At 45.8% G+C, this 26,223-nt stretch overlaps 1 protein-coding gene across 1 annotated transcript in view; it reads left to right on the plus strand.

The window, feature by feature from the left end:
* BTAF1 (B-TFIID TATA-box binding protein associated factor 1) overlaps window positions 1-26,223 on the plus strand; it is a 620,170-nt gene that overhangs the window by 532,029 nt on the left and 61,918 nt on the right. Inside the window, 3 exon segments of the mRNA XM_030204965.1 lie at window positions 7,223-7,252; window positions 7,255-7,302; window positions 7,305-7,351. Of these exon segments, the coding sequence (XP_030060825.1) occupies window positions 7,223-7,252; window positions 7,255-7,302; window positions 7,305-7,351 (125 nt within the window).

Raw genomic sequence — 26,223 nt, forward strand, 5'->3', positions numbered from 1 at the left:
AGAATGCCGGATGCCCCTTGCTGGGGAGGGGGGACGGTATAATCTTTTCAAAGAGAAGGTTGAAGAGGTCGCTGACCAAATCAAAAAGCAAACAGAGGCTATGTCTTCTCTCTCCTGCCGGACATCTTCTTCAACCACCCCCTCATCCTATTCCTACTCTAGACGTAGGTATGCACCTAACACCAAAAAAGGGCAAAGGTCTGTCACAAAATGCCTGGCTTCTGGGCGAGTATCCCACTCTGAAATTATCCCCAGCAAAGAGCTCACTCTCTCTCTTCTCGTGGACTGAAACTGAAGCAACAACCAGCAATATCTGGGTAATTTCAAACTCCAGGCCAATCAGCCTAGTCAACAAGTTTTACCAAAGGAAATTAGTGCCAAATGAATCTGATTGATTTCTTTAACTGGGTGACCAGGGAACTAGATAGGGAACACATACTAAATGCAGTCTACTTGGATTTCAGCAAAGCCTTTGATGCGATTGCTTATAGGAAGCTCATGAATAAACTGAATGGCCTGTCTGTTCAGACGGTCTCTGGTTTATTCAGTAGAAAAGATTATATTTGATGATAAGGGAAGATATCTGCTGGTGAAGCTCTGCTTGCAGGGCAGAGAGGTATACCTGTTATCTCTGTATGGACCTACTCCTCAGGAGGCTGGGTTCTTCCCTAACCTTCTTAAGGATCTGGTACCATTTCAAGGGAAGACCTTAATAGTTGCGGGTGATATGAATGCCTTGTTGGACCCTGTCCTGGATAGCACAGGAAGTAGAGCATAAGGGGTTCCCAATAAAGGGGGGGGGGGGGCGGGGATTCTGTCGACATTTATCACCTCTTTGGGATTAATTGACACCTGAAGGTCACTCCATCCGGAGGTAAGGGATTTTACCCATAGATCGAGGGCACATGGCTCGTGGGCACGATTAGATCATGTATTTGTTTCAGCCAATCTATTCTCAGAGATCTCGGAGGCACAGATAGAGCAGGTGGTGATCTCTGATCATGCGCCGATCTGGATAGTTCTGGAGGCACATGGGGACTGCCACCCTGTAAAGCATTGGCGATTTCCAAATTATTTAGCTAAAGTCCCAGAGTTCATTAAATATTTGCAGGGGAGGTGGGATGAGTTCTCCCTTCACAATGAGCAGCACAGGGTGGATCCGACGCTGTTCTGGTGCACAGCTAAGACCGTTTTGAGAGGGGATATTATTCAGTACACAGCCACGAGACGTAAGAAAGTAGCGGCAAATAACACGAATCTAACTGGGCGGCTGCGACGGGCCATGCGTGCATTACTAGAATCCCCCTCTCAGGTTAACAGAGAAAATTATATATCCCTACAAGCAACTCTCAATTCCTTGATCCATGAGCAAACAAAAAGACAGCTGGTCTTTCAGAGATATAGGTTCTATCGGCATGGGGATCGTCAGGGTGGACTTTTGGCCCATATGGCAAAATTTTGGAAGGGTAATAAGAACATAGAGGCTCTAAAAGATGCTAAGGGGCGAGTAACAAATCGTACAGGGGAAATTCTGAAGATATTCAAAGAGTATTTTCAACACTTGTACGCTCACAGGAGTCCCCCGAATAAAGAAGAGGTGGCAGGTTTTTTGGCTAAGACAGGGATGGGGAAGTTCTCTAAAGAGGTACAGGAAGTTTTGGATGGCCCCTTCCAACTAAAGGAATTACAGCAGGCAATAAAGGGGCTGAAATTAAACTCTTCTCCCGGGATAGATGGCTTTTCGGGGGAATTTTATAAAACTATGCAGTTTTCTCTGTTGGGGCCATTGTCGGAGTATTATAACGCGGTGCTTGAGACTGGAGAGTTCCCACAGCATGAAAATACAGCCCTAATAGTAATGCTCCTTAAACCAGGTAAACTAGCAGTAGACCCAGAATCCTATCGGCCAATATCTCTGATAAATGTGGATATTAAGCTTTTGTCCAAGATGATGGCGAACAGATTGATTGTTCATCTTCTGGGAGTGGTGAGTCAGACACAGGTGGGGTTCATCCCGAAGAGACACTCGGTGTTACATGTTCGTAGACTTCTTATGGCTATGGCCAAGAGTGTCTCTGGGGGGAGTTCTGCAGTATTGGTTAGTTTGGATGCCTCCAAGGCTTTCGACAATGTAGGCTGGGAATATCTCTTTCACTTATTGCAATGGTTGGAAGTGCCGGAAGGGTTTAGGAAGGCCGTAAAGATCTTATATACAGGTGTAGGTGCTCAAATTGCTGTCAATGGGGGTAGATCGGACTGGTTTCCCATATATAGAGGAACGAGGCAGGGTGTCCCTTGTCTCCTCTTTTGTTCGACCTTTTTCTAGAACCTTTAATCAGAACTTTGAATGGTTCTATAGAGGTTGCAGGGGTGGATATTGGCTCTGAAATAGTCAAAACGCTGGCGTATGCAGATGATATTATGTTGATGTTGATGAATCCACAGGCATCCTTGCAGAAGGCCCTGTCTATAATAAGGGAATTTGGCAGGCTTTCGGGCTTTTCTTTAAACTTACAAAATCTTGTGCGATGGCCCTAGACGAGGCATTGCAACTTGGGTGGAAAGGTGATTTCCCTTTGCGGTGGGAGGAGAAGGAATTGAAGTATTTAGGTGTTCTCCTTCCTAGAGATTTGAAAATGATTTACTCGATTGATTGAGCTGACAAAGCGGAAATTACTACTCTGGCAAGCACTGCCATTATCACTGTGGGGGCGAATAGCGTTGTTTAATATGTTGATTGCTCCTAAGTGGCTATATTTATTTCAACAATTACCAGTATTTCTGAAGGGATCAGAGGAAAAGAGTTTGAATCGCCTTATTTAACGCTATCTTTGGCAGGGTAAAAGGCCCAGACTCCCTATGTCCATTCTCACATCGCCCAGAGATTGTGGGGGGATGGGTCTGACTAGTATAAAGATCTTATCAGTTGCATGTGGAATGAGACATATCAATGATTGGTTCCAGGGCACCTCTGAATTTTCTTTGACGCAGGCGGAGATCCGGTGGTTCCCGGGTTGGCATTTTAGTTGTCTTTTGCATGGGGGGAATGGGATGCCATCGCATGCGCTTGCACAGCACCCTATGCTACCAGCCCTTAGGGCTACTTGGAGGTGGATCTGTAGAAGACACCAGTTTTCGGGAAAGATCACTCCATGGCTGCCCATTTGTGACAATCCTGCCTTTCCCCCCGGTCATGGTAGAGGGGTGTTTACACGCTGGGCCAGGAAGGGGTTAATATACCTATCACATGTGCTCACGGAGGAAGGGAGGTTAAAGCCCCTTCTGGAGTTACTGAGAGTGTTGGGGGAGGAGACAAGTCATCACTTTGCTTACTTTCAATTACATCATTATGTATCCTCCTTATGCTGGACGGATGTTCAAGAAGTGTTAGCAGAAAGGTACAGATGTCTGTGCCACTTAAGTTTCATCTTCAGCAGTTGAGGGAGACGTCATCTGAGATAGATTATGCACGCTTGGTCCGTAGCTGGAGGGAGGATTTGAATTGTGAGGTGACTGAAGAGTTATGTAAATCTTTTATAAAACAGTTGTATTCCATGAGGTTATCAATTCCACAGAGGGGAACGTATGTACAAAATTTTGTTACGAACGTACATGGCCCCTAGGAGAGCTTCTAAGATGATCGCTCATTGTGATGGCTCCTGTCCCAAGTGTGGAAGCGCTAATGCATCTTTGGGCCATATGTTCTGGCGCTGCTCAAGAGTGCAACAGTTTTGGGGGAGGGCTCTTGCAGGCGATTGACCATCAATGGGGGTGTACACTGCTGACAGATCCCTTAATAATCTTTCTTAAAAATAGTTACACTTCTTGAACGCCGGCAGGTTTTAAGGGATATGCACAAATGGCTGTTTATTTTGGGCTTACCTCCATTTTAAAATCTTGGACATCAGAACTGGGACCATCTCTGGCTTTTTGGAGATCTCAGATGATTGTCCAAATGAGAATAGATCGATGCCAGGTTAAAACATGGGATAGTATACCTGAGGAGCAGTTTCGAAAGCAATGGGAACCTTTATGGATGACTCTGCCCTCACGGGGGAGAAGCTTTATTTTGAATTTTTGATTGATCTGTGAACTATGTACGATGGGTAGGATGATTCCTGCTGTTGTTAGATGGGGACAGATTCAGGAGTACCTTGCTTCAACCACTTGCTTTGGATCAGGGCCTATCACAGGGTAACGGGCAGGGAGGGTGGGGGAGGTGGGAATGGAGGGTTTGGGGCTAGTATTTTGAACTTCCTGATGTAAGAGCAAACACCACAGAGGCGATTTCATAGGCGAAGGGTCATAAGTGCGAAGGCCCTTGGCAGTATTTTACACTGAAGGGTATAATAGCCTTAGGCAGCAGGATGTTTGCTGTATTGTTGAATCATGCGGTTAAGAACTGGGAAGTTGACAATTGCTTCTCTGGATGGTATGGAGCAGTTTTGGGCAGGCAATGTTGAAGCGATATGTGATGGATCTTTTTGCATGTCTAAGCGTGTAGGGGTTGGGTATGGGGTGAAAATGTAAAAGTATGGAACACTGTTATGTGATGGACGGTTTATATTGATTGTTTGATGTGTGATTATGTACAAGTTTTATGATGCTTAATAATAAACAGATTTAAACATAAACTGAATGGCCTGAAGCAAGGACCCAAGTGATAACTAGATTGGAAATGGTTGACAGACAACCGAGAATGGTGATAAATGGAATTCACTTGGGGAAAGAAATATGCTCAGGAATTGGTACTGGAGCCAATTTTTTTTCCATATATTTGTAAGCGACATTGCTAAAGGGTTGGAAGGAAAAGTTTGCATCTTTGTTATCCACAAAGATGCAAACTTTTCCTTCCAACCCTTTAGCAATGTGGACACCTCCCTAACAAAGTGGACACCTTGGGAAGGGAGGGGGGATCAGATAACATGTGAAATGATCTATAAAAATGAGAAGAATATCTAAAGTCTGGCAGTAAAAATTTAGTGCAAAGAAGTGCATATTGCTGCTCCTGGGATGTTGAAATCCAAAGATGCTATTTGTGGTAGCGGTGATAGACTGCTGTACACAGACTGGGAGAAAGACCCTGGGATGATAGTGTCTGAGGATCTCAAGATGGCAAAACAGTGTGACAAGGCAGTGACCAAAGCCAAAAGAACACTAGGCCACATAGAGAGACTTATAACCAGCAGAAGAAAGGAGGTATTAATGCTCTTATAGAGGTCACTAGAATATTGTGTTCAGCTTTGGAAGCTTTATCTTGCTAAGGGTATAAAAATACTTGGTGATTCAGAAGAAGTGAGGGATGGGGAGACACAATGCTTAAATACTTGAAAGGTGTTAATATACAATCAAATCTTTTCAGAGACGGAAAAGTTAGAACTAGAGGATCTGAATTGAGGTTGCAAGATGCTAGACTTAGGAGTAATATCAGCATGGTGGATGCTTGGAATACCCTTTCGAGAAGGTGATGGGGACAAAATAAGTGATCAAATTCAAAAACACATGGGATAAACTGAGGACTCCTATATAGAAAGAGCATGGAATAAAAGCAAAATTATGACCATCACATAAGCTGCACAGAAAAGCCTTATTGGGCACACTGGATGGACCATACAGATCTACACCCGTTGTCATATATTGTTTTGAAAATATTGTGCACAGTTCTGGTTGCTACAATTAAGAGGTATAGCAGAATTAGGAAAGGTAAAGAGTGAGCAACCAAAATGATAAAGAAGATGAACGACTTCCCTTTGAGAAAACACTAAAAAGATTAGGGCTGTCCAGATTGGAAGAGAGAGCGGAGGGGAACTATAATGGAAGTCTGTAAAATCATGAGTAGTATTGAACAGGTAAAGGCTTTATTGGTTGATTACTCTTTCAATAAGTATAAAGATTAATGAATATGCCATTGAAACAAATTGGCAAAAATATTTTATTTCACACAACATACAATTTAGCTCTGAAATTCATCGTTGGATTTCAGCAAAGCCTTTGATACCGTCCCCCACAGAAGATTCGAGAATAAGCTGAAAAGGCTGAACTTAGGATCAAAAGTGGTGAACTGGATAGGAAACTGGTTGACTGACAGGTGATAGAGGGTGGTGGTAAATGGAATCCGCTCGGAGGAAAGGAAGGTGAGCAGTGGAGTTCCTCAGGGGTCGGTGCTGGGGCAGTTCTGTTTAATATATTTGTGAGAGATATTGCTGAAGGGTTGGAAGGAAAGGTTTCCTGGAGAAGTCCAAGAACTGCTGTTATCAAGATAAAGTTGGGGGGAGCCACTACTGTTATCCCTGAGAGTAAATGACAAAGTCTCTTACTTTTTGGGATTCTGCCAGGTGCTTGTAGTCAGGATTGGCCATTATTAGAAACCAAACACTGAGCTCAATGGACCTTTGGTCCAGTATGGCATTTCTTCTTGAGTTATGAGTCATTGAAAGTTGCTAAGGGAGATGAGATGCTTAACCTAATACAGTGTTACTTAAGTTTATTGGGAATATTTTATGAAATATCTTGTTTGCTGATGAAATGTAAATGTGAACTACTATACACAAACTCCCTAATTGATTCTTGTGGAAAACATTTCTCTCCTAGCCTCTTAATTGGATAGAGCACAGGAGTTTAAAATTCAACCCACAGTCTCCTTAGTAGGTTTTAGTACAATTCTTAAATAGCACTATCTGCTTGTGTTTACCGAACAACAGAGGTGGCCTCTGCTCATTCTCTCAGTTTTCCTCCACCTTGGATAACATCATGTTCACCTTCCGTAGTGATGATTTCCACCTAACTTATAAATAACATTGACTCACCATGTTGTGTAGCATTCCAACATTCAACTGTGCCATTTTGCAGTGCTAGCTGTGCCATTTTGCAGTCCTAGCTGTTCAGCACATTCAGTGTTCGCTGCCATGTGACTAAGCTAACAATGGTTTGGAGAAGGAAGTTTGTCTCAATGACCTGTTTAGGTTGTGAGAGATCTCAGAGTACCAGCTTTTCTTCCTCTCTCCCCTATCCCACCCCAAAATGATTCCGCTTATGGCAAAACGCTGTCTAGGAGTCCAGCAGTGGGAACAAATGAGTCTTTGGAGAATATACAAATTTTCCTTTTCACTTCAGCAATACAAGTTTTATGATGTACATACTCCATTGTGAATATGCCTGTTTCCATTGTCACATAACATCTGCTTGGGATTTTTACCCTAATTTCCTCTTTTTTTTTTTCTAGGTGTTCTTGCAATGGAAGCTCTGCATCGTCAGTTCTACCGTTCTTACTAAGAAGGATGAAGGAAGATGTTTTACAAGATCTGCTCCTAAAATCATTCAAGATTACTATTGTACACTTAGTCCTCTGCAGGTACATTATAGACCAGAATCGGAGGTCTTCCTATACATTTTTTTACTCTGAAATATTCTGTAGTTCACTATAAAGGTGGTATTTGTGGCAATTGTTATTGATGTCTGTTGAGCAATTGTTGTTTTAATTCAACGTGCCAGATGAGAGAGACATCAGTAGGGCTGGATTAATGCTATATCGGGCCGTAGGCACTCTAACATTTGTGCACTCTTTTCTTACTGTCCCTCCCCCACTAAAAATACACACACATATTTTACCTCTCAAAAGAATCAGGAAATGGTGTTGCAGCAGTGGGCGTTGCAGTAGTAATAGCTTGAGTCAGCATGGAAGCTAGGCAAGCCTATGCTGGAAATGGAGTGGCTTAATAGAGCTGGAGAGCTGCCAAATCAGGTCAGTCCTGGATTCTAAGAGTCCTATCCTGGTGCATGATGGAACCTGTAGAACTGATATTAGTGGGTAGAATTGGGGACTTCAAATTGTACACTGAATTTGGATGTAAGTTCAAAAACATGAATGGCCAAAAAGTCTCCCTCCTGAAACTGGGTAGTTTGGTAGTTCTGGAGCAGTGGGCTGAGAATGGCACTCTCCACTGCCATTGTTACAAACCAGAGATGCCAAGAGTAGACTTCCCCAAAGAGTGAGATTTACAAACAATTTACAACCTTTTATATATGGAAAAAAGCCTCAGAAATGGAAGAAGCAAAATAAACTAGTATTTAGTTTTCATTAGTGCTTCTGAAAGGGTATAGACACTGGAGACAGTATTAGGACAGTTTTCAAAGGAATTTGCCCAGTTTCCCAAGTTGGTCCTGGAGTACCCTCTTCCCAGTCAGGTTTTCAGGATATCCACAATGAATATACATGAGATTGATTTGCTTGCACTGTCTTCATTGTATGCAGATCTCTATCATGTGTATTCGTTGTGGATATCTTGGAAACCTGACTGACAAGGGGGTACTCCAGGACTGACTTGGGAAACTCCAAATTAGTAAATTGCTGGGTAAATTCTCCTGGGTTGAAAATTTACCTTCACTTATGTGTACAGGTACATTGTACCACTGGACACTCTACTCTTGTCACGTCCCTTACCTGTGCCGCCCTGCCCGCTGTGATGCCTCGCTCCACGAGCAGGAGAGAGCGGGGTATCGCTGGCTACCGGCGGCGTGTTCAGGGAGTCTTGCCTGCCTCCTGGACGGTGCGGTTTGTCGCTATGGTTCTGTGGCGGCTGGAGAGCGCCGGCCATTTTTGCAGCGCCGGCGCTCACAAGTTGGAGAGTCTCTTCCGGGCGCGGGACCCGGGAGCCATGGACAACGCCCCTTCTGGGTCCGGATTGGCTGGTCTCGACTGGACTCCGCCCTCTCTCTGTGACCAGCCTATCCAGAGCCCTGGGGCTGGTTGTAGGCTCCACCCCCCGGACAGCTGATGGTTGTCTTCCTGATGGAGGGGGCTATTTAAGTACAGACGCTGGCAGAACACTTTTGCTTCGGCTTCTGCTTGTGTGGATTCCTGAGTTCTGTGTTATTGGATTGTTTACCTGCCTGGAACCTCTGATTGGACCTGGACTTTGCTTTTGGTCTGCTGCCTGCTTGAACCTTGATTGGACCTGGACTTGCTTTGCCTGCCGCCTGCCTCGAACCTCTGTTTGGACCTGGACTGCTTTGCCTGCCGCCTGCCTCGAACCTCTGTTTGGACCTGGACTTTGCTTTTGCCTACCGCCTCTCTTGAACCTCTGTTGGACCTGGACTTTGCTTTTGCCTACCGCCTGTCTTGAACCTCTGTTTGGACCTGGACTTTGCTTTTGCCTGCCGCCTGCCTTGAACCTCTGTTTGGACCTGGACTTTGCTTTTGCCTGCCGCCTGCCTTGAACCTGTTTGGACCTGGACTTTGCTTTTGCCTGCCGCCTGCCTTGAAACCTTTGTTTGGACCTGGACCGTGCCTTTTGCCATCTGTCTGCTGTCCATCCTGTGTCCAGTCTTGCCTTCCTTAGGAAGTTCCTGTCCTGATTCTCCAGGTAAGATCAGAACTGTCTGGCTGCCAGAAGTTTGTTTGGCACAGGGGCTCACAGATCGTGGTATAGGCCTGACAACTCTTAACTCAGATTTTCAAAGGAAGCTCGATTTATGAGACTGTCCCCACCAAACACAAAAAAAACTTAAGACATGCATACACAATTGAATGTGTACTCTCTTACTGTTCAGTTATACACATGCATGTGCTCTTTAGAAACACTCATGCTCAACAATCATCTTTCCTCCCCAGGACACTTGTCACAGTTCTAGGGGGTTGAGTCCATAGGCTACAGCTGACAAAAACAGTAGGTGTGGAAGTGGCAGGTGAGTCGCTCCAAGTTGGCGTGGAGATGTGTAGTGGCCCAGAAAAGGACCATTGGGGGCAGACCCGGTGGAAGCAGCACCTGGAGTGGCCCTGAAAAGGACCCTTGGGGGCAGGTCCAACAGGAACCAGAACCTGTAGTGGTGCAGGAGACAACACTGTGCGGGGCTGGAGACAGGAATCTGAGCAGGGCTGGGAGTTGAAGGCGAGGCTGAAACAGGAACTGCAGACCAAGACAATCCTTTGTGAAGGCAAGGCAGAAAGGTCTGTCTGCCTTAATAACCCCAGCTGGGTTATGTCATTATGGGGCGTCGGTGTTTACCTTCGGTAACTGGCCCTAAAGTGCCTCTTCGGTGCGCATGTGTGCCTAGGGAAGCTGGCATGGTACCATGGGCCAGGTGCTGGGTCGAAGAAGGTCTCAAGGTGTGTAAGGGATGGTTGCTGAGGGCCTGAGGACGCCACAGGAAAAACTGGGGGAGTTCAAGGATGTCTGCGGCCATGACGGTACCTCTTCTTCAAAGGCCCCCCTCCTCCTGGGCCTAGGTTTAGGTTTATGAGGAAACAGGCGATGAAATCTTCGTAGGAGAGCCAGGGCATGGACTTGGTTTACTGGTTCCCTTCCAAGCGATGAGGTATTGGAGTCTTCCTCGGACCTTTCGGGAGTCAAGGATGCTCCGGACTTCAAATTCTTTGTCAGGGAGGTACCCTGTCATTCCTCCTCAGCATGATGGGTTTCAGGAGGGCCACATGAAACGTGTCATGGATTTGCAAAGTAGCAGGTAACCTCAGTTGGTACATCATCGGTTCCAACTGTTGGACAATGGGTTAGGGCTTAATGAACAGGGGGCGGCAAATTTAACAGAGGGAGTCTTAAGGTGCAGGTTCTGGGTAGACAATCAGATCTCCTGGATGGAATTGGGGACAGGGCGTCTCTTCCTATCAGCTTTCTTCTTGTACCTCTGGGTAGCCCAAATCAGGAGTTCCTGTGTGGTTTTCCACAGGTGAGAGAGGGATTTGATGGCGGCTTCGGCTGCCGGCACAAAGGAGATAGTTGCCAGACAACTCCTGAGGGTACACCTATCTTGAATGGTGATGCCCCAGAGGACTCGCTCACATAGTTGTTATAGCAGAATTCAGCCCAGGGTAGCAACTGAGACCAATCGTTGTGTCGTGTCAACCTGAGATGTAATTTCGCAGGAAGACTTTCAAGATCAGCTTTACCCTCTCCATCTGGCCATTGGTCTGCTGATGCTATCCCGAAGGTAACTTGACCTGCAATGACCCACAGAGCTTCCTCCAAAATCTGGAGATGAATTGGACTTCTCAACCCAAAGTGCTGGACTCTGATAACCCATGGAAGCGACACAGTGAGAGCAGAAGGTAACCTGGATCATGGGAATGAAATGGGCCATTTTAGAGACTCTATCTACCAGGACTCGTATCTGTCTGACTCCAGAAGGTCGGTAATAAAATCCATAGTTAGGTGGGCCCAGGGAGTCTCCGGTATCGAAAGTAGTTAGAGAAGCCCCCATGGGCAGGAGTGGGATGACTTATGGCAGGCACAGACAGGGCAAGATGTCACAAAATTTCATACATCTTTCTTCAGCTGTGGCCACCAGTAGACTCAGGAAATGAGTTCAGTGTGCCCCAAATTCACAGATGACCGGCAGTTTTGGATTTGTTCCCCCACTTCATCATAGAGTCCCAAAGTCGTTTGGGCACCATGGTCTTGCCTAAAGGAACCAGCACTGAGTCCGCAGTTCTGGAATCTTGGCGGGATTCAGGATGGTCTGAAGGTCGGGGTTTACCTTAGGTTCCAGAGCATGAGAGAGGGCATCAGCTCATACAGTCTTCTTGACGGGTGGAAGACCATGCGGAAGTCAAATTAGGAAAACAACAGGCCTGGCAAGGGTTAAGCCATCGAGCTTCATGTAGGAACAGATGGTTATTATGATTGCTGGTCATGGTAAAAAGTGTGTTTGGTTCCTTCAAGGAGATGACGCCACTTCTATAACGCCATCTTAATGACCAATAGCTCCCGATCCCTGATCGTATAATTCCTCTAGGCAGGCAAGTACTTTCTGGACAAAAACGCACAAGGTAGCAACTTGCATAAGAATAGCCATAATGGGTCAGACCAATGGTCCATCTAGCCCAGTATCCTGTTTCCAACAGTGGCCAAATCCAGGTCACAAGTACCTGTCAGAAACCCAAATAGCAACATTCCATGCTACCAATCCCAGGGCAAGCAGTGGCTTCCCCATGTCTGATTAGAACAGGATGGCACTTGCCCAAATGAAAGATGCATCAGCTTCAACGAAGAAGGGTCTCTCCTGATCAGGATGATGCAGTAGCGGAGCAGTTTCAGGAGGTTGTTTGTGCCTTTTTCTGCTGCGCCCCAGAGCCCAACCGAACCAGCACTACTTCGCACAGACAAAACCTCCAACTGGTATCGTAGAAACCCGGACAGCTGGTAAAGCCTATTAAAACTATAACAACTAGAAAGAAAAAGAACCAAAAGAAGCTTCTTGGGGTTAATACAGGTTTATTCTTTGTCCAAAATTAGGACAAAAATAAGAAATAGAATAGATACAGTAAACAGAACAGGACAGAAAGAAGAACATGTACAGAAATGGAAGTTCAGTGGAAAAGGTCAGGACATTCTTTCAGCCTCCCTGGCATGGGGCCAAAAGAGATGTACGCTGACCACTTTCCGCCTTACAGAAAGTTTAAATAGGGTTTATTTCCTTACAGTACAAAGGAGTAAGAGGGAGGGGAGATTTCCCCTCCCCTCCTCCTTGTTAGCATCTTGCAAATACAGTCAGGTTCTCTGTGTTTATAGTATCAACAAAGAAGTACATAGCATATGTTTACATTTCCTTAGAAGATGCATTTGTTCTGTTTTCAGAAAGTGGCAAAATGTTTTGGATCATTATCTCACTTCTGATCATATTTACAGTTTTCCCACAAAAGAATATATTTGTCAGAACTTTTGATCTTTTCTCTCAGGAGTTTAACTGCTGGTATTACATTTCTCTCCTGACAGCTCAGATCTTGTGTTTTGGAGACATGTCAGAACATAGATTCTCTTGTGTTCAAGGAAATACATAATAAAAGCTATTGCTACCTAGCTCCAGAAGCCTGTTTCTCAAAGGGAGGTCTATTGCCTCTCCTTTGTGAGATACAGTATTTGATCTATTGCTTTAGACAGAAAAAAGATTCTCTGCAAGTGTTATTTCCTCTCACGGTTACAGAAAAGTCATTCTCCCTTGGTTTGACGTGCCCCCTCACAAAAGACATGGAAAAGAACTCTGTTGCCCAAATTCCCTGAGGCCTGTCCACACTTATGGGAGAGATGTGGGCAGACAGGTTACAATTACTGGCTGGGCAAGGGGGGGGGGGGGGGTAGAGTGAAATGCTTCCAGCAATAACTGTCTTTAGATTGTAAGCTCCTTTGATCAGGGACTGTCCTTCATTGTTAAACTGTACAGTGCTGCGTAACCCTAGTAGCGCTCTAGAAATGTTAAGTAGTAGTAGTAGTTCTCATGATCAGAAGGGGAGAAATCTTCATTTCTCCCTGTCTAAAAATGAAAAATTAATTCTGTACATTGAATACTTGAGGCCCTTCTCTTTGCCTCCTCCAACAAGGTCAAAGGCAGCAATAGCTTCCTCTGGCCAGTCTCGGGTATTGGCGTCTTTTCAGGTCAGAGTTATGGGGGGCATGGCAATAGAAGAGTAATTCTGCATAAACTTGGCAATAATAAATTTGCAAAACCCAGGAAACCGCTACAAAGCATCATGAATGACAGAGAACTTCACCGGATCCATAGTCAGGCCCTGGTCAGAAATAATATAGCCCAAAAAGCGTAATTCAGTCCACTCAAAGGTGCATTTCTCCAATTTGGTGTACAGGTGGTTCTCGCGTAAGTACTGCAGGATCTGTTTAAGTTGAGCCTGGTGTTGAGGAAGCGTCTTAGAAAATATCAAAATATCATCCAAGTTTACCAGGATACAATTGTAAAGCAAATCCTGGAAGATGTCATTCACAAAGCTTTGAGAAATAGCAGGAGCATTGGAGAGTCCAACTTCATAGTCAAATATTCGTAGTGACCACCCACTGGTATTAAACGCAGTCTTCCATTCTTCTCCTCACGGAATGCGAATCAGGTTGTATGCTCCTCTAAGATCCAAGCTTAGTAAAATGTGAGCCCCTTGGAGATGGTGAAATAACTCTGTTATCAGGGGAAAACAGATATTTCATTCTTGATTGTGATGACATTTAAACCATGATAGTGAATACAAGGGCATAGAGTGCCATCCTTTCTCCACAAGAAAAAACCTGCACCAGCTGGAGAAATGGAGGGAGCGGAATGAAACACCTCTGAAGATTGTCTGCAATGTAAGTCAACATAGCTTGAGTCTCTCGGAACAGAGAGTGGATAAAACCCTTCCACTGGGAGGCATCTTCGCTTAAAGATTAATGGGGCAACCATATTGCCGATGTAGAGGTAGAGAATACATCGGATAGGACCTGTAAGCCTGGGGTAAGCCTGCCTGAGTCTCCATCCCACTGGTGGCTATAGGCATGGCAGAAAGCACTGAGTCAAGGCAACGATGTTGGTAAGAAGCAGTCCAGACATCGAACAAGCTCCCCCTTGTCCCAGTCGATCCCTAGATTGTTTCTGGAGTCAGGGGAGCCTTAAAATAATGGGATTAACCGCTGTCTGAAGGATGTACAAGGCAGTGGCTTATCTGTGGAGGGCCTCAATTCTCAGGCATAAGGGCACTGTTTTAGACTTGATATACCCCGAATGTTACGGTATAGGCTTAAGGACTTTCTGAGTTGGGAGGTTGTAGTACTGGACAAGGGCCTCATTGATGAAGTTCTCTCCTGCTACATAGTCGATGAAGGCCTCTGTCAGGGACGGTCTTAGGCGGGGGCAACAGGGGCGGTCACACAGGACCTTGCACTTCCAGGGGCCCCGCAGCGCTCCCTCCTGCTCCCTGCTATTGCCGCAATCTGACTCTTTGCTCTCCTCCCCCGAGCTGCAGGGTGCCCTCCCCGGCACATACCTGAAGCCACCCTTGTGGTCTAGTTCAGTCTTCGGGCAGGAAAGATCCCCAGTCTTTTCCTGCCCCACTGCCGATACTGACCCTCTTGCTGCTGCGTCACTCTTTAAAAATGGCTACGGATACTTCCAGCGGCGGCCTTGCAAGCATTTTAAAGAAAATGCGGCAGCAAGAGGGTCAGCGCCGGCAAGTGGGCAGGAAAGACTGGGGATCTTTCCTGCCCCGAAGTCTCCACTAGACCACCAGGGTGGCTTCAGGTATGTACCGGGAAGGCACCTTGCAGCTCGGGGGAGCGGGGAGGAGGTCTGGAGTGGGTGGGAGGGATGGATAATGTAAAAAAAAATTTAAATTAAAAAAAAAAATCAAGGTACTGGTTAAAGGGGAGGGGAGGATACTGTAAAAAGAAAAAATCAAGGTCATATCTGTGTCGTTTGGAGTGGCTGGTTAAAGGGACGGAGAGGGGAGGATAATGTAAAAAAAAATCAAGGCAATGTCTGTGTCATTTGGAGGGGCTGGCTAAAGGGATACCCTAGTACTATTATATTCGTGCAGAAATTTATTTTTTCTCCTGGTAAAGGGCCAATAAACAGACATGTTATAAGAAACAGGTGCTCAACATTCAGAGTATCTATCTATCTATCTGTTTACTTATTTATGGCATTTATCCCACATTAAACTTGAATTAGATTGAAACCTAGGAGCATTTTAAAATCTTTTTTTTTTTCCTGAACTTACATCAAAAGAAAAAAGATGGCATGTGGGAACTTGCTCCTTTTGCTTTGTGGAATGCAATGGTATATTGTAAAATGCACTTGCCCTTTTTATTTTTTTAAGTATTACTGTTTAAGGTATTGATTAATGAGGGGAGGGTTTCCTTCATGCAGAACTGTCCAGAGTCAGTCTAAATGGTGCCACCATTGTCCAGTTCAGCACACTGTTAGCAGCCAAGTTCATATAAAGTTAATTATGTTCAGTGGAAAGTAAATCTGTTGGCTCATGCTGCTTGCTGTGTGAATATTCAATCACTGTTTCATTATTGCTACCAAGTATTACATATTAAGGGGATTTGTTTTCATTAATTAATTTTTATTTATTTGTTACATTTGTATCCCATATTTTCCCACCTATTTGCAGGCTCAATGTGGTTTACATAGTTCCGGAAAGATGATTATGAACTCCGGTGTTAACAAATACAAGGTGATGATATGGTTAAAATGGGACTAGCTTGGTTTAGCCCACACTAGGGGATCGAGCAACGGAAGGTTTTGTGTTATGTCCACGTCGTGTTTTATTGATGATGTGTTTCTATGGTCGGGTGTTTATGTTGGTTCTGTGGAGTAGCCCTTTTTTTTTTTTAAGTTTAGGTGGTTACTCGTGGTTTTCAGGTCTTTTTGGTAGTGCGTTTAATAGTTGTGTGCTTATGTAGGAAAAACTGGACGTGTATGTTGCTTTGTACTTCAGTCCTTTACTTCTTGGGAAGTGAAGGTTTAGGTATGTTCTTGCTGATTCAAATGTGTTTCTCATTGGTAGGTCTATCAGGTCGGTAAGTAACCAGGAACTAGTCCGTGGAGTATTTTATGAACCAGTGTGCATAATTTGAAGGCAATACGTTCTTTGATTGGTAGCCAGTGAGGCATATTTTCAAAGCACTTAGCTTTCCAAAGTTCCATAGGTTTCTATGGAACTTTGGAAGGCTAAGTGCTTTGAAAATATGTAATTTTTTTTTGCAACGGGGGTTTCGCGCTTTCAAGTCTTGTTTGTTCCGTAGATAAACCTGGCTGCCGTGGTTCTGAGTGGTCTGAAGTTTCTTTAAGATTTGTTCTTTGCATCCCAGTATATTCTGTTGCAGTAATCGATATTGGGTATTACATTGATTGAATCACGTTGTGAAAAGTTTCCCTTGGGAGAATTTTCACACGTTTGAGTTTCCACATTGTATGGAACATGTTCTTTGCTGTAGCTTGGTTCTCTAGTTGTTAGGTAATTGTCTATGGTGATGCCGAGGAGTTTCAGGCTGTCTGAGATTGGTAGAGTATGATCTAGGGTATTGATGGTTTTGAGGTGGTCTGCACTGAGTGTTTGGAAGGAGAGATGAACAGTGTGTTTGGGGTTTTTTTAATGTTTCAATTTAATGCTGTTGCCCAGGAATCCATGATTCTCAAGCTGTTAGTGATTTCATTGGTTATTTCTGATGGGTTCGATTTGAAAGGTATATATATTGTGATATTGTCCTCGTAGAGGACAAAGGTTAAGGCCTTGTTTGTATAATGACTTAGTGGGGTCATCATTAGGTTAAAGAGGATAGATGATAGAGGTGATCCTTGTGGTACTCCACAGTCTGCTTTCCAAGGCGATGAGATAGTCTAATTTGATTTTACTGGTATGACCTTGTAGTGAGGACCCCTTAATCCAGTTAAGTATATCCCTCAATCCCTATCTTCTCGAGTATTCTTACTAATATATTGTGGTCTACCATATCGAATTTACTCACACATGTCAAATTGGAGTAGGAGGATTTTTTTACCTATCGCTATTTTGTGCTTTGAATTTGGCCAGGAGAGTATCTAATACTGTTTCTATACTAAGGTGGGGTCTGAATCCAGATTGCGATACGTGCATAGTATTGAGAATTTGTTGATGTATTCCGTAAGTTGTTTGGCTACAATGCCTCCCATCTCTTTGGTTGTCAGCGGGATGGATGCTACTGGTAGATATTTCGTGATTTCGTTTTGTTTTTTTCTTGGGGTCTTTAGTTATCGCTGTGAGTAAGATGTTGGCTTTTTCTACAGGGAATTGGCCTTGCTGGAACGTGTGGTTTAGGTGGGATGTGAGGTCTGCAGTGAATCAGTCAGGGCCCAGTTTCATTATATAGTGGGGGCAGATGTCTAGTTTACAGTGAGTAGTGGAGAACTTACTGATCCACTTGTGCTACTGTATCAACAGTGAGATGGATGAAGTTTGTCCAAATTCGTGTCTGCAGGGTATTATCCTAGGTGTGCATCCAATTCATTAAGGAAGGTTTCGAGGTTGGTATACTCCTGTGTTAGAGATTTGCATAGGTAAAAAAAAATTTCTTTGAAGCACTTTCCAAGTTTGTCTGCCGATGGAAGGTCTGTTTCCTTGTCATCAAACAGATTGAAGCCATTACGTATGGGTTGTGTCCATCAACCAGCAGGGGGGAGATAGAGAGCACTCACTTTTCACAGTGCCTCATGGCCAGCCAGCTCCACTGCCTCTTCAGTATTCTCTATCTCCCCAAGCAGGGTGCTGCAGCTTCTTCGAGCTCCATCACAAATCTGCCTGGGGTGGCTCCTGGCTTGCCAGTTGTTAGCCGGGGTTGTTAGAGGCTATAGCAGCTTCACTTTTGAAGGCACATAGGTTAGCCCTTTCCCTGCCTTACCCATGCCCCCGTGGATGTGGACATATTAGCTTGCTTTTTCCCTGTCCTTTCCCACTCAGTAGATGCAGGCACATGGGTTCGCCTTTCCCTGCCTTTCCCACTCATCTGACGCCTCCGGAGTTTCTTATTACCTCTGCTTTCCTCACAGCGTTAAAAAAAAAAAAAAAAAGGAACAGATTTTCCTTTGATTCTTCTATGGACCGGGAACTGTGATACTCGGTCTGGTGAGGTAAGAGTGTTTTCTAACTCCTCCGGGGTGAGCCCTGCGATCGGGGCGTTTTTGGCGCGAAACTACCATTTTGAATTTTCCCGCGTTTTTCGGCGATAGTGCAGAGAATGTAAAGCGCTGTTCCTGGTGTGGCAAGCGCAAATTAGCAGCGGGGCTCTGTAAATCGTGCTGTACAGGTGTAAGAGCCGGCCCCAAGCATGGCGAGCGATGATTCTTCCCGCTCAGAGCTGGCAGCGGACGCACATTTTGAATTCTCCACATGGTGCGGCCTCGTAGAGACGGAGAGCCCTGAGCCTGGGGGGGGGGGCCTCGAATTGAGGCTATTCAGGGAGCGGCTAGCCCCGGAGGGATCTGGGGCACAGGGCGAGTTTTTCTCCCTGATTTTGTGTTGTATTGCATAAAGCATACATGCTGAAAAGAGCTCTCCCTCAGGGTCGTCTGAGGCCTCTTCTATTGTGTCTCCCCCCCCCCCCCCCCCCCCCCCCCCCCGGTGGCTTCTGGCCTAGGACTGCCCACTGAGGCTATTTCCCTGATAATTGGCATAAAGAAAAGCATAGAAGGGCTAATTCCCCTTCAGATTGTGGTGCGCCTCCTCCCCCCCCCCCCCCCCCCCCTCTGGTCGGGCTGTGAGGATTCGGAGAGTTCTGGCAGGCCTTCGTGGTCCTGAGGAGCCAGAGTCAGGTGCAGAATTACTACAGGATCGAATGATCCCTCCGTGGTGAGGATTTTCCACCGTGATGAGCTGCCACCGCTTACTTCAGATGCCCTGCAGGTCCTTTCTATTGAAGAGCCTGACAGTGGCACGGCCTCTCGGTGAATCCTAGGATGGCTAGTACCAAAAAGCCTGCTCGAGCCTTTCCTTTGCATGACACCATCCAAGAGCTTATTTCCACTCAGTGGCTGACCCCGAGGGACCTTTGAAAGTTTCCAGGGCTATGGGGCAATTATACCCTCTGCGTGAGGAGCATTTGGCTTCGCTTTGCAGTGCCTAAAGTAGATGCCCTAGTCACTGCAGTGACAAAGAGAACTACCCTCCCTGTGGAAGGAGGAGTTGCCCTGAAGGATATACAAGACCGTAGGCTGGAAGCAGCACTTAAACGGTACTTCGAAATTGCAGGTCTTACTGTTTCGGGCGTCTGCATGCAGTTATTATGCTGCTAGAGCCTGCCTGGCGTGGTTGCAACAGGCAGTGGAACAGCCCGGAGATGAAGCAGAGCCCTTCTCGGATGTGGCTCCGCGGCTGGAGTCGGCCTTGTCCTTTTTGGCTGATGCCCTTTATGATATTGTCAGAGCTTCGGCTAAACAAATGGCAGTAGCAGTGGCGGCTCGCCGTCTTATTTGGCTACAACATTGGGGAGCGGACATGGCCTCTAAGCAAAGGTTGGTGAAGTTGCCCTTTCAAGGCCTTCTCCTATTTGGTGAGAAGTTGGAAAAAAAACTTGTTAAAGGCCTGGGAGATCCTAAACCCCAGCGCTTGCCCAAAGATAGGCCGAGGCCTTCCTCCGGTCCACTTCCTCTATAGGACCTCGCTTCCGTGAAGCTAGAAGGTACCGCCCCGGGGCGTTCTGCTGGGTTCACTTCTCATGCCCGTTTTTCAGCAGAGGAACTCCTTTTGCTCAGACAAGCGTTCCGCAGCCCCGGCTCTAGGCCTGGAGTTCAGGGGCGACCCTCTCAATGATGGTGCGCCAGCCCCCTCCTCGCTTCCTGTCATCGGAGGACGTCTTTCCCTCTTTGTCGAGGAGTGGGCCAATATTTCTTCAGATCAGTGGCTTCTGGACCTGATCAGAGATGGCTACAGAATAGAATTCAAACCCAGTAAGAGACCATGTTTGTGGAGTCCCGATGCGGTTCTGCCGCCAAACTGGCAGCGGTAGAGGAGATTTTGCAAGATCTGATTCAGTTAGGGGCCGTGTCCCCAGTACCTCCCGCCGAACCACGGCTAAGGCCGATACTCCATCTACTTTGTGGGTGCCGGCGAAAAGGTGGGTCTTTTCGCCCTATTCTGGACTTAAAAGAATTAAACAAGTCCCTGCGCCCCGTCATTGCTGCGGTACAGCCAGGAGAGTTTCTCACATTTCTAGACCTGAAAGAAGCTTACTTGCACATACCAATTTGGCCCCCGCACCAGACGTTTCTGAGGTTTGCGGTGTTGGGAAAACATTTCCAGTTCCGGGCCTTGCCTTTTGGCCTCGCCACAGCTTCCCGAACCTTTCGAAGGTAATGGTGGTAGTAACTGCTTTGCTCAGGTGAGAAGGTATCAGGGTTCCACCGTACCTAGACGACTGGCTCCTCAGAGCAGACTCTGTAACAGAGAGCTATTAAGCTACAGCCAGAGTGGTCTCAGTACTTCAATCTCAAGGCTGGGTCGTCATATGGCCAAAAGTCACCTGACCCCCTCGCAATCTCTAGAATATTTGGGGGGCCAGGTTTGACACAGACTCGGGCTATGTATAACCTACCCGAGCTAAGGCGGTGCAAGCTTCAGAATCAGGTCCGTCTGCTCCTGAGGATTGCCCCGCCCACGAGCTTGGGACATTGTCCAGCTGCTGGGATCGATGACAGCCACATTGGAAGTGGTGCCCTGGGGAGAGCGCACCTGAGACCTCTACGTATTCCCTACTCAAAGATGGTCTCACAGTTTCTCGGGATATTCAATGCGACTTTCTTGGCTCCCTGCGGCCCCCGACTCAGCATGGAGTGGTTGGCTCTCAGACAGCATGCTGCGGCGAGGAATACCGCTGGCGCTCCCCGATTGGTGTCTAGAGGGTGACAGATGCCAGCCTGAAGGGCTGGGCGCACATTGCAATGGGAAGCCATGCCCAGGGTCTATGGACACCCGAGGGAGTCGGAGTGGTCCCATCAACCGCCTGGAGTTGAAAGCGGTGTTTCAGGCGCTTCTGGCCTTTCAAGTGAACCCTGGAAGGATTGACTGTCAGACTGATGTCGGACAACACGACAGCATGGCCTACATAAATCGACAAGGCGGCACTCAGTGCAGGGCAATGGCCGCGCAGGCCGAGCAGATTTGCCACTGGGCCGAGCTGCATCTACAGTTTCGGTCGGCAGCTCACATTGCAGGTCAGAGCCACGTGCAAGCCGATTATCTAAGCAGGCATCAGATCAGTCCAGCAGAATGGGAACTAGCAGATGAAGTATTCCTGCAGATATGTGCCAAATGGGGCAAGCCCGTGATGGATCTATGGCGACAAGTTCAAATGCCAAAGTCCCGTGCTTCTCAGCAGATGGAGAGATCCTCGCTCGGCAGGGTTGAATGCCTTGACTCAGCCCTGGCCTCTGGGCTACTATATGTGTTCCCTCCGTGGGCCCTTGATAGGGCGCGTGATTCAGCTGCACCCAGGAGAAGTGGTCCTCATTGCCCCGGATTGGACCAGGAAGCCTTGTATGCGGACCTCCGACAGATGCTAGTGGAGGCTCCCCTTCCTTTACTCTGGTTCCGAACCTGTTGTCACAGGGCCCGGTAGCCATGGAGGGACGCCTGCCACTTGGTCTTATGGCATGGCGATTGAGAGGACGCAATTGAGGGACAAAGGCTATTCAAACACAGTCATTTCCACTCTCCAGCAGGCCCGCAGCGTTCCACTTCCGTGGCTTATGCCAGGATTTTGGCGCCAGTTTGAGTCTTGGTGCGCTTCCAAAAGCGATCACACCCATGCGGGCTCCTGTCTCGCCGATTCTGGACTTTTGCAGGATGGTGTACAAATAGGCTTGGCCTATAATTCCCTGCGGGTACAAGTGGCAGCGTTGGCCTCCCTTCGTGGTAAAGTTGAAGGCGTGTCTTTAGCTGCTCATCCAGATGTGGCACGGTTCTTAGAGGGGTGCTTCGGCTCCGGCCTTCCGTGCGAGCACCCTGTCCAGCTTGGAACCTGGGGCTAGTTTTGAAGGCCCTGCAGGCTTCTCCTTTTGAGCCGCTTCGGCGAGCATCGGAGAAAGATTTGCCACTAAAAGCCGTTTTTCTTGTGGCCATTACTTCTGCGAGACGGGTGTCAGAGCTCCAGGCGCTGTCCTGTAGAGACCCATTTCTGCAATTCTCAGAGTCCGGGGTCACGGTTCGGACCATGCCTTCCTTCATGCCTAAGGTGGTTTCAGCGTTTCACCTAAAATAACAAAGCAGTGGAATCAAATGCATTTATTGGAACAATACCCGACGTGGCCACGTTTCGCCCTCAGCTGCGTCAGGGGTACAAACTATGAAACAAAACACAAGTATAAAACATGTATAACCATACATATTAACAATGTCATAAGCATGATTCAACTAATAAAAGGCAATTATTTAAAAAAGATTCAACATATATAAACAATCCTTTAAAAGTTCTAAAAAAACATGTATAGACATACATGATATCATCTGTAAAACAAATATTTATAAATATTTGTTTTACAGATGATATCATATATGTCTATACATGTTTTTTAGAACTTTTAAAGGATTGTTTTATATATGTTGAATCTTTTTTAAATAATTGCCTTTTATTAGTTGAATCATGCTTATGACATTGTTAATATGTATGGTTATACATGTTTTTATACTTGTGTTTTGTTTTCATAGTTTGTACCCCTGACGCAGCCTGAGGGCGAAACGTGGCCACGTCGGGTATTTTTCCAATAAATGCATTTGATTCCACTGCTGCTTTGTTTTTTATGTACTGTTTTGTAAACAGTTGTGTGCCTTTTTGTTTTTTTTTTTTGTTTTGTAGCGTTTCACCTAAACCAGCCTATTTTCTTGCCCTCCTTTGATACGGAGGAGTTTCCAGAATCTTTTGGGCAGTTGCACCTGTTGGATGTGCGCAGGACTCTGCTGCAGTATCTGTGAGTTACTATCTCTTTCAGGATCTATGATCATCTGTTTGTTTTGCTATCAGGTCCTCGCTGGCTCAAAGAAACTATCTTTTCAGCTATCTGCTTGCCGGCCGGTCTCCGCCTGTAGCCTTAAGGCGCATTCTACCAGAGCGATTTCTTCCTCTTGGGCTGAAACTGGAGCACTCTGTCTTCAAGAGATATGCAGTGCAGCAACATGGGCTTCTAAGCTCTCTTTTGCCCGACATTACAGGCTGGATGTGGCTGCTAGGAAGGATGCGCATTTTGGAGCACAAGTGCTAGCGCGTGGTGTGACCTGTTCCCACCCTATATAGGGATTGCTTTGTTACATCCCATACGTAATGGCTTCATCTGCTTGATGACAAGGAAGGAAAAATTAGGTTCTTACCTTGGTAATTTTCTTTCCTTAGTCATAGCAGATGAAGCCATGAGCCCTCCCTATATGATTGTCTGTATGCTGTGAATCTGTTTCAGGTTCTGTTCTTGTTTCCTGAGTTCCTTCCTTGGGAGAAAGTTGGAAAACAGTCTTCAGGATTTATGTTCACTTATAGGAGGATGAGTCCATTCCCTCCAGTTTATGTTTTGGAGGATGAGTTTATTCCCTCCAGGAGGTTGCGTGTATCCCCCTCCAGTTATACAATAAGGAGGACGAGTTTATTCCCTCCAGGAGGATGTGTTCATTCCCTCCTTTTGAGTTCATGCCCTTGTTAAGGGGACATCGTTCGCTGTGAGGAAAGTTCATGTTATTCCATTGCGTTTTGCCATACTGCTTGGAAGCTTCAATACTGAAGAGGCAGTGGAGCTGGCTGGCCATGAGGCCTGTGAAAAGTTGAGTGCTCTGTATCCTCCCCTGCTGGTTGATGGACACAACCCATACATAATGGCTTCATCTGCTATGACTAAAGGAAGAAAATTACCAGGTAAGAACCTAATTTTCCCATTTGGTGTGGTGACTGAGTTAGTGTCTAGTACTTTATTCAGTAGGTTGTATAATTTCTTCATGTCTTTGTAATCTGTCCCTATTTGTGCTTTATAATAGTTCCTTTTGGTTTGTCTTATCTCGTATTTATATTTTTTCTGTGATTGTTTTCTTGTGGTGTGTTTGTTCCTTTTTGTTTTTTCTCCGTGCTCTTTCGAGTTGTCTGATTGTGTCTTAAGTTTTTTCAGTTCGACGTTGAACCGTGGGGTTATGTTGTGCTTTCGTGAGGTTATTGATCATATGTATGCTATGTCGTCTAGTATAGAGTTGCATCTTTTTTTCCCATTCTGCGAGGTAATTTGTAGATTCCGTTTGTGCTGACCATTCGTTGTTGTATACAAACTGCCAGCATGTTTTCATGTCCACCTGACCTCTTGTGCTGTGTGATGTGCATTCTTGTGCTCGGGTGATGTCCCTTCTTCCTCCAGAGTAGGGGTCAGGTTTTATTTAAAGTGATCGGACTATGGTGTCTCTGACCATTTGTGATCCATTATAATGAAGTTCTGGTCAGTTGAGAATTTGTGTGAGAGTAGATAGAGTGTGTGACCTTTTACGTGGGTTGCATACATTTGTGGCCATTTGAAGTCCCATAGATGGAGGAATTCCTTAAATTCTCGTGCACTTTTTGAGTTTGGGTCTTCTAAGTGAAGGTTGATGTCTCCTAGCACCAGTATAATTGAGTTAGTTGCACATGTAGCGGAAATGAAATCCATAAAGTTTGTCTGGGCTTCGTTCCAGTTTCCTGGAGGTCTGTAGAATATGACGCAGTTCATATAGTCTCGCAGAGTTTTGTCGTGTATCCTGATTGAGCCTATTTCGAGTTTTGATGTTATGGACTTGGCGGTGGTTTCAAAGTGGGATCTGTAGATTAGAGCAATGCCTCTGCCTCGCTTTCCTTTCTGGTCCAGTGTGTGATTTTTGTATCCTGGAGGGCGTAGGTCCAGGATTATGAGATCTTTTAGCCATGGATCCAGTGTTTCGTTGATGACAGTAGATGAGGCCTTCCACCATGATCCAGTCTGTTAGTGTTCTGTTTTGTTTACTGCAGATATGGCGTTGATGTAGCCCACTTGGATTGTTTGTATGGTTCTTCTGCATTTGAGATTGTATAGATTTTTATTAGTTGTCATTTGTTTGTTAGTTTGTATTTTTTTTTGGTCCCTTCTTTGCAGTCTTTAGTATTTATTCATGAATTGTGGATTTTCTTTGTATGGATTGTGGGTCAGGTTGGTGAAATGTGGTGTGTCCGATTGTCCAGTATTGGTTATGTAGTATGGGTATAATGTTATTTTCTTCGAGAAGTATTGCTAATATTGTTTGAATCAGTGTTGGAGAGTATATAACGAGGAGTAGTTTTATGGTGTCCATTTTGGCTTCTCTTATGTTTTGGAGTACAATTTGAGGTTGTGTACTTTCAAGTGGGTGTCCGTTTGGAGACTATTTCTTTGAGTGGGGTCTATCATGTTCTAGTATTGTGGCTCTTTATGCCAAGGCTGTGGTGTTGTGGTTGTCTGTCGTTTCTTGTGGACTTGTTAGCCAGAGCGGTCGTATTCTGAGACTTAAAAGGTGAGGTACGTATCCTAAAATCCGTGGTGAAGATTGACTGTTGTTGGGTGGGTGGTTGTTGGTTGTGGACTAGCCAGTCAGAGTAGTCCTGTTCCAAGGCTAGAGGGGAGAGGTATGTTCCTGAGATTCGTTGGTGAAGTGTCAGGTTTGATTTTGCTTGGTGTGAACATGTTTTTTCTTTGGGGGGGGGGGGGAGTGTGTGTGTATGTGTGTGAGTGTGTTTGAGGTTCGTGGGGTGTTTCTTTGTGTTCAGTTGTGAGGGGGTCTTGTCTGCTTATATTTTCCTTTCTTTATGCCTTGAATATTTACCTTTGGGCTTAGGAGATGCGTAGCTGTGTGGTCGCGCTTTAGTTAGGCTTTGCGGGTCTGCTTCCATTGTCTGCCTCTTCGACTGGTTTGTTGCCTGTAGCCTCAGATCTCCCCTAATCTGCTAATGGTTTTCTCTCCAGCTGTTTGTT

The sequence above is a fragment of the Microcaecilia unicolor genome, chromosome 5 (assembly GCF_901765095.1).
Source record: "Microcaecilia unicolor chromosome 5, aMicUni1.1, whole genome shotgun sequence".
NCBI classification, from domain to species: Eukaryota; Metazoa; Chordata; class Amphibia; order Gymnophiona; family Siphonopidae; genus Microcaecilia; species Microcaecilia unicolor.